Source organism: Vespula vulgaris, chromosome 17 (genome assembly GCF_905475345.1).
Source record: "Vespula vulgaris chromosome 17, iyVesVulg1.1, whole genome shotgun sequence".
NCBI lineage: Eukaryota > Metazoa > Arthropoda > Insecta > Hymenoptera > Vespidae > Vespula > Vespula vulgaris.
Window position 1 is genome coordinate 4,139,903 of NC_066602.1, and position 9,499 is coordinate 4,149,401.

Here is a 9,499-nt window from a genome sequence, read left to right on the forward strand (position 1 = left end):
AACGTTATAAATTTTCATCTCGGCTTTTAACATCCTTGATTTACGACTTTATCTCTCTCTCTCTCTCTCTCTCTCTCTTAAAAAAAGTATCAACGATCGACGGTAGAAGCCTCAAAACTTTCAAAGTTAACAGATTGAATTAACGAAGTTATATATATATTATATCCTCTTTCTCTCTCTCTCTCTCTCTCTCTCTCTTTCCTTCCGTCGTCTGGCACACGGAAAGATCTTTTGATAATTTTCTAATTTCATTCTCAACGATGATACCCTATGTGCCAAGCGATAGAAAGAGAAGGAGAGAGAGAGAAAGAAAATAAGTGAGAAAGATAGATATATGGGTCTCGAAGGTGATCAAAGTTTCAAACAATATTTCTCACAAACCGCCCTCGACTCCTTTCTACCCAATTCTCATCCCACCGTTATATAAGTTTCCTTATTTCGAAAGGTTCTTATATATTGAGATATCTTATACGTTTATGCGATCTATGTATATATATGTGTGTGTACGCGCGCGCGTGTGTTTTTAGACACATACTTGGCTGATAATCCGAAGAATGGAAATAACGAAGACGGGAACAGTTACTTGGCTGACATTGTTAATGAAAGTTACGATGATTCGGGTGCAGAGTACGAGGATTCCGGGTTGGATAGTAATTCTCAGCCTAAGGTAAGATTTTCTAAGTAAATTTTAGTCGATATTTCTCTCCGTCATTCTCTGTCTCTTATATGCAAACGTGGAGATAACAAATTTGAATTAAAAGCGATTAGGTTGATCCTTGTTTCATTATTTAAATGAAGAAAGAGAGAGAGAGAGAGAGAGAGAGAGAGAGATAGTCACGTACACGCTATATAATGAGCTGATTATATTTTGGAGTTGCTTTGACTCGACGTTAATGTTATTTCTCTCCTTGCTGTATTCGTGATTTTAAATCAGCTTTGATGTTTTTCTTTGTCTTTGTTTCTATAATATTGTTGATATTAAAAGATACGAGTTAAGAATATCGTGTAATAACAGTAATTATTGTTATTAAATATAGTCGTAGTCGTCGTCATTTTTTTCGTATCTTTTATATATATATATATATTTATCTCTTCATTATATTCAGCGTCATTAACAAGCGATCTTCAGCCGTCTCTTACTTCGATTAATTAGTTAATTTTCAATCCCTCTGTTATAAAGATATCCCGTCTGTAATGAAAAGATCGTATATTATCCCGATGGCGAGATATGAATACGGTGGACGTTATTAAAACTTCTGCGAAGCTGCTTTATATTTTTTCTCGGATTATTTTCTTTACGCGACCTCTGGCATTATCGCGTTACAGTATGACGCGTTTTCTATTGACCGGAGCACGGTCCTTCGTGTTTTTTCAACAATTCGTTACGTAACCGTTTTAATCTTTGACAATAAACATCAGCAACGGTAATGTTTTTAACCGATTTTAACAGCTGGAAGCGTGTCAAAGACTCGAGTCGAACCGGAGCTAATGGTATTTAAAAAGAAGATTGAAAATCGATGGGTACTTTCGATACCTAGAAATAGATATCCCCAAATGAAAATAGAATTTTTTTTTTCAGCGAAACGTCAACCTTATTAATCGCACAAATCGTGCACTCTCTCTTTCTATCTGACGTGTTCGCAGATGCAGATATTGGATGGGAAGGTGTGCTACGTGAAACATTTGTTCGATCTAAAGTTAGAAGATCTACCATGCCCGGAGACCACGAGAGAGGATCTAATGGCTTCTGAACAACCATCTAGTCGTCATGAAAACGCACCAGTGGGTTCCTCCGGTTCCGTATGGTTCTCATCATCGACCCAGACTCACCGAGTCGACCGATTTGTCCTTGCGAGTTCGCTTCTAGTCGTCCTTCTTCTTTCAACCTTGATATTCACGTAGAAGAAGGATGACAGCGAGTGTCTATACAAGAGGAACAAGAGTATAAAGATGGCAACAAAAATTGACGAAAGATACGACGATGACGACGACGACGACGACGACGACGACGACGACGACGACGACGACGACGACGAATACAAAGGATCTCGAAAAGATAAAAACAGAACAAAAATTTATACGAGAATTTTAAATTCTCGAATACGAAATTTTTGCTATCCTTCGATAAGGAACGGGGACGATGATCGTAGTTTGAATTTCTTAGATTAAATTTTGCTCGCTTTTGAGCTTGCTTTCTATCCATCTACCTATCCATCTATCTATCTTATCTATCTATCTATCTATCTATCTATCTCTCTCTCTCTCTCTCTCTATTTTTCTTCGAAGAAAGAAAAGAAGGACGCTTTACGGGAGAAAAAGAGAGAAAGAGAGGGGGAGGCTGGAAAAAAGAAGAGAGAGCGAGAGCGAGAGAGAGAATTCTTCTTCCATGTTTTTCATGCCGAAGATCGAAATTCGTAAAATTCTAGCGGTGATTTGAAGTAACGCGAATATGCCACGATCTCGACAGCCATTTTATTCGGATAGCGAAGGTACGTAAGAAATCTTTTAAATTTTCGTGCCAATTTGAACATCCCCTGATATATTTCTATAATCGTTTCATTTTTTATTTTCTTAGAATAGCTAAGAGAGAGAGAGAGAGAAATCGGAATTTTCAAAGTCCTCTCGTCGATTTGAAATAACGCGATGTAATACTTCGATGGTCATTTTCAACAAATGGTAAAGAAATTCATGGACCAATTTGAGATCACGCGTTATAACTCCGATAGCCATTTTCTTCAAACGATATCGAGAGAGCTAGAGATCTTCAAAAATCTCGAGTCAATTTGAAATCGGATGATACGCTCTATGTCCATTTTCAAGAGTACGCGATAGCGAAGATGTCCTCTTCGAACGAGATAAAAAACGAAGAAGAAAAAGGGAAAAAAAGTAAGGAAAAAAACGAAGATTAAAATTAAACGGAGAAAATCACTCAACGCAGAAAACAATTTCTAGTAGCGTCGAAAAGTCGCGACTAATCGTTTCTCGAAATGTATTGAATTATTTCAGGCACGATGTTTTCGGGTTCCCGTGTCGATCGTAATCGAACTATAATACATATTACATGTGGTGGAACGTCCAATGAATAAATTAGCATGTTTAATGAGCGAGAATAATGTAACTCCCTCTCAGTTTGAAGCGACGATGCGCGTTCATCTAAATTTCCACGTCTCTATGTGTGCATACGTGTCCGTCTCTCTCTCTCTCTCTCTCTCTCTCTCTCTCTCTCTCTCTCTCTCTCTCTCTCTCTCGCACTCTTTCTCTCACATTTGTCAAGTCGAATCCCACACGAGTGTACGAGCTATTATTCGCTAATTACATGTCAGACAATTCAGAGTAAAATCACGACGAGTTACTCTTTCTCTCTCCCCCCTCTTTCTCTCTCTCTCTCTCTCTCTCTCTCTCTCTCTCTCTGTCTCTCGAAATGCATTTATACACGTGCATGTTATTCGTATGTGCGTTAATATGAGAATGAAAGAAAGGAAAGGAAAAGAGAAAATGAAAGAAGAGGGAAACGGAAGAGAAGAAAAAGAAAAGTTAAAGAGAAAAAAACGTAATAATAACAATAATAATAATAATAACAATAATAATTAAAAAAATAAAAAGAAAAAAAGGAGGAAGAAAGAATGAAAGAAGAAAATATGAAATAAAAGGATATACATAAAAGAGAAAGATTAGGAAGAAAGGAATGTATACATAACCAGTTAAAGTCTCTCGAGATTTACACCGGAACGTACCGGTAACGTTTTTAACATATTACGGACCAGATATTTTATTATTAATTATTATTAATAATCGAGTGATTTTTCTTTTTTCTTTCCTTTTTTTCCTCTTCTTTTTTTTCTTTTTTTTTCACCGAGAATAGGAGAGGTAGAGAATTTTTTTAGTATCTATAAAAACATTACTTACGGTGTGCTCGTAACTTCGTAGTTTAATATCAATGTCGTGTTTGGTAGTATAATTTTTCAAATAATATTTTTAATTACCGTGTATATTTTTAAAATAATATATACATAATTAATTAATTATTAATTATAAGGTAATAATCGGACATTCGCTTTGTGTTCCGAAACTCTTCGTAATTTTTTATATATATAAATTATAAATATTAATATTTTTCTTTTTTTAATTATAAATATTTATAAATATACAATTCATATTTATAATTAATCTTGATCGATACATATGTCGATGATTATGACGTTAAGTCTCGTGTATTTTTCGTTACGAGATATATATTCAGAATTTTGTGCGTATGTGCGTACGCGTGTATGTGTATGTAATAAAAAATAATTTTTCTTCGCTACGTAACAATATATCGTTCAAAATATATTAGTTGTTTTTATAATATACATTTTTTATACGACTAGTCGATCTAATTTTGGAAAACTCAGATGTGTTCATACTTTTTACAAGTATATACATACAAAATGAGAATAGATTTCGTGATCCGTCCGTAATGTGTTAACAGAACAACATCAAAAAAATAAATTAATTAATTAATTAATTAATTAATTAAAAAATAAAAAAGAATAAAAATAAAGAAAGATATAAGTTAACGTTATACGATTATTGTATGATACATAACTTAACGGCATTATCGTATCGATACCAAATATCACGTGCATCGCCATTTTCCTATTAAGTAAATAATTCTAAAGCTTTCTTCTAGTGCGTCGTGCCATCTTAGAATGTAATTATCTCCATCCTCGTCAAACGATATCTTTCGATCGAATCCAATTTCATGGGGAAAAAAAAAAATCTCGTAATAAAAAAAAAGTAAAAATAGAACATGAAATAGATTAATTTTCATTCAATGAAATTTTCTATAGTATCACATTTTTTATCCGAGTCAACGGAACGATGTTATATCGTTGCTACAGATTAATTTTATTAGGAAAGAAACGATCCGTTCGAAGGATAACACTTATCGCTTATTATTTATAAACCAATCATTATCTTCGACGATAGCTACCTTTTCCTAGAATATATCGATAATTAATTATCGAGGATAATCGAATAAACCTTCAACGAGGTTATCGTTAGCTTATCTTTCAAATGAATTTCTAACAAGAAATGAATTTGTAACACAACAATGCTTTACCCGTAATACTCTTTTTACCGTTAAAGTTTTTTTTTCTTTTCTTTCTCTTTATCATCGTCGTCATAGTGTCTCCTTTGATCCTTTCAGATAAAATAACTTTATCTATATTATAGAATAAAATGAAGATACTGCCAAACGATCTCGAGCGAGAGATATTTCTTTAAAAAGAGATTAAGATTATACAGAAAATATTCTCATTCTTCAGTTTTACGTCGGACCTGTGGTTCTTATAAAAAAAAAGAAAAAAGAAGATACAATAAAAGAAAAAAAAAACCAGAACGAAATGAAATTAAAAAGATCCTAAAGCACGTAACCTTAAAAAATCAAAACTCGTATTTATATACGAATTGCCATATGTACGTATAAATAAATATTTATACGTATATAATGGACGACCGATTTTTATCTCCCCGAAATTTTTACTATTCGAAAAATATTTCGAACAGAACTTCCGTTCTGTTTTAAAACGTGTAGAATATTCTGATGTTATTGGCTTTTTTATTTTTTATAGGTGGCCGCGTAAAGATCATATCAAAAGTCAATCTTTTTCTTTTTTTCTTTTAATGGAATCATCGTTTTTATTACATTACTTTTATCCAGCGCTCGTGATTATTTATCAAAAATTAAAAACAGAAAATAAAAAAAAGAAAGGTATTAAGCCACCTACGTCGAAAAATTATTAGCTTCGGATATTTTAATTCATAAATTTATAAATACTGTTAAAAAACTACCTCTCTCTTTCCATTGCGATTTATTTACTACTACACTACTCTGTTATTACATTTTAGTAAATTAGTTCTCTTTTAATACTTTATATATACATATATATATATATATATATATATATATATATATATATATAACGTGACAAGATAGATCGGTTAATGCATTAAAAATTATGATTCCATTAAAAAAAAAAAAGAGAGAGAAAAACTGAAATCAAACTCGACCTACACGTAAATTCTACTCGCATTCACCTACAAAAATAATAATTACATTAAATTACATCCTCGAATCGAAACAAAACGCGAATAAGGTTTGAAATATTTCTTTTTTTCTCTAATAGCAACAAAAATTTCTGGAGATTAAAATGTGTCATCCCGTATACACACACACAAACATATATATATATGTCCATGTATACATACAAATAAATAAAACAACAAAACTAATAATAATAATAATAACGTAATAATAACAATAATAATAATAATTTTTACGATAAACTCGCTCGAGTACTTCGATGAAAAAAATGTTTGAGAGTAGGAAAAAGAAGAAAAAATAAAAAAGAAAATCCGAAAGGTTTGAATGAGAGATTTAATAAAAAAAAAGGAAGAAAAAATAAAACAAAAAAAAGAAAATAACTTGCATTTGAAAGGTAACGCCTATGGATTTCGAAAAATGAATTTTTGTGCATCGATGTTGTTCCACTTGTGTGTTCTTTCCTGACCCGCATTTTTCCTGTGATCTATTTTTCAGAAAAGTGTGGATATGTAAAAGACTTACGAAAGAAATCAAAAAGAAAAAAGGAAAAAAGGGGAAAAAAGATAAAGAAAAAGAAGCTCGCAAGTATGTGACGATTAAACGAAGGAAAGAAACGAGAAAATGAGAAAGTAAAAAGAAGGAAGAAAAAATATTAAGAAAAGCGGAGACATACGAGAAGAAACGTTATCGTCGTCGTTGTCGTTCGTTGAACACTAAACAACGAATCTGACAGTAATCGTACAAGTACATCCGTTGTCATTAACGACGCAGATGTACGTATACGTAAACGCGTTGATACGTTTAAACACTTTTCTAACTCTTCTAATAATAATAATTCTGCTTGCGAAAAAAAAGACAACTAATAAATATCGTATTACTGGCGATGACGATAATAACGAATACGAGTCGCCGATAACGTGGAACACCTTGGATTAACCCTTTAAAACCAACACCCTATTTCCACCCTATTGATCCATTTTGATTCCTGCCGCAGCCCCTTCCCTCCTTTCTTCTTCGAATTTAAAAAAAGAAAAAAATACAAAAAAAAAAATAAATAAATAAATAAATAAATTATCGATGATGTTGAAAATGTTTGTCATAGTATATATGTTATATCATAGTGTCGTAAATAATATAGTATATTATATTATAAAGGGTTGATTTTTTTTCGAAATGTCGGTGAATGCTTCACGGTAGAAAAAGAAAAAAGAAAAAAAAGCACAAAAAAGAACAAAAAAAAATACGAAAAAGAAAAAAGACAGGAAAAAACATACAAAAAAAAAAAAAGAATTACTATGACGAGGCTATGAGAGTGTCGTTCATACTTAAAAACTGAATACATAGAGAATAATGTGTTTTGCTTGGCTCGAGTAATACGTATGAAAAAAAAAATGTTAGTTTTTTTTTTTTTTTATGAAATTTTTATTAGTATAATGTGGATTCAATTCAATGGGGCGGAGGATATAAAATTTCTCTTAGAAAAAGTAACGTTGATGCCACTAGCTTTATGCAAGCTTCTATATGTTGGATACAACGAAGCCTCTTTTTTTTGTGCATACGTGTTCGTGTTCAGCCGTGGGGGAAAGAAAAGGGAACGAAAAAAGAGGCAAAAAAGAATAAATAAATAAAAAAAATGGAAAAAAGTAAAGAAATTAAAAAAATAAAATAAAATAAAAAATAGAAAAAAAGAAAAATTTTTCCCAAAAGTTCGCCGACATTTCGTGAAAAAACGACACACTTGTTGCGCTCGGAAAATGGCAGCTTATAAAATAATAAATAATAATAATAATAAATAATTAATTCGAATATGGTTAAGCAATGGTATTCCACGTTAATTCGTTGTCCAATTTTTTAAGAATCATTCTCTCCCTCTCTCTCCTCTCTCTCTCTCTCTCTCTCTCTCTCTCTCTATCTCTGTCTCTATCTATCTATCTATCTCTGCCAGCCATCCTTTTTCTCTTTCTAGCTACTATTCGTCATCTTCGAGAGCGGAGTCTTTTTTTTCTTTAAATATATATATTTCTTTCCTCTTTTCTATTTTCATATTTTTCTTGATTGGAGATTTCGTACCATTAACGCATCTTAAAAAAAAAAAAATCGCGAAAAATAGAAAAAATAAAAAAAAAATAAAAGAAAAAAAAATCGTACGATCATCATCGTCATCATTATAATCGCCATTATTATCATCATTATTATCATCATTATTATTATTATTATAATTATGATAAATGCTCTTAGGTACCAAAGATAAGAAAAGTTTGGTGTTAGTCATTAGAAATCTCGTACATGATTCGTGGTCCGCCTGATCGCACTAAGTAATAAAATAATTGTTAATAATTATTTTCTCTTTTTTCACGTAAAAGAGAGAAAAAAGAGGAACGAAGAGGAAGAGAGAAAAAAGGAAATAATAAAAAAGAAGATAGAAGTCTGAATACTGATTATACTTATATATATATACATACATATATATATATATATAAACAGAAAGAAAAAAGAATTATTAAAAAAGGAAAAGAAAGAAAGGAAAGTTAATAACAATCGAATAAAAATTTATTAATCCTGTTTCACATGCATACATATATACATACGTATGTTCTCTCTCTCTCCGTCGTTAATATCGCGAAGCCAATCCTTTTTCGAAAGCATACTCAAATAATACATACATAAATATATATATATATATATACATAAATATATATATATACACATACGTATGCAAAAAAGAAGAACGAAGAATAAAATATAACATACACGCATACGTGATCGAAAATCTTGTATTCATCTTGTCTCTGAAGTATGTATATGTAAGCGTATCGATAATATAAGTTTTGTGAAGGATTTGGATGATTTTGATGAACGTTTTTTACAGGTTTACATTTTTTATCGTCGACGTAATCGTCCTCGACCGTAACACTTTCCCTCGCCCCTTAATCCTTCCCCTGTCCTCGTCTAATTCCTTCATCCTACTCTCCCTCGTCCAATTGAAAAAAGTCGCGAGAAAAAGTATCTTCTGTCCATTTCTACTTCCATTTTTGTAGAATCGATTTACGCGAGCTTCTGATATATATTATTATTATTATGATTACTATTATTATTATTAATATTATTATTAGTATTATTAATATTATTATTATTATTATATATGTTTACTATGGGTATGCAAAGAAACACGTAAGAGGCAGGTAATAAAAATAATTGAATATACCTTCTCTGACGTATGTAATAATTTTAAGCTACTGATAAGAGAAACGTACGATAAGTTAAGGTTTTATGACTACTTATGTGGATTACTGCCGAACTCTCTAATGTGTATTATATGTTCTTTTGTAAGATTTAACAATGACGTAAAATAAATCTTCGAAAAAATATTTGAAAATGTGTAAAAGTTCAATTGAAAGAAAGGAAGTACCACCC

At 31.4% G+C, this 9,499-nt stretch overlaps 1 protein-coding gene across 4 annotated transcripts in view; it reads left to right on the forward strand.

Moving 5' to 3' along the window:
- Window positions 1-9,453, forward strand: part of LOC127069959 (connectin-like) — a 224,806-nt gene extending 215,353 nt beyond the window's left edge. For all 4 annotated transcript variants that reach the window (XM_051007705.1, XM_051007707.1, XM_051007708.1 and 1 more), the window contains 2 exons: window positions 528-667; window positions 1,645-9,453. In XM_051007705.1, the coding sequence (XP_050863662.1) occupies window positions 528-667; window positions 1,645-1,902 (398 nt within the window). In that variant the 3' untranslated portion in view covers window positions 1,903-9,453. The remainder of the gene's footprint in view (window positions 1-527; window positions 668-1,644) is intronic.
- Window positions 9,454-9,499: the final 46 nt, after the last annotated feature.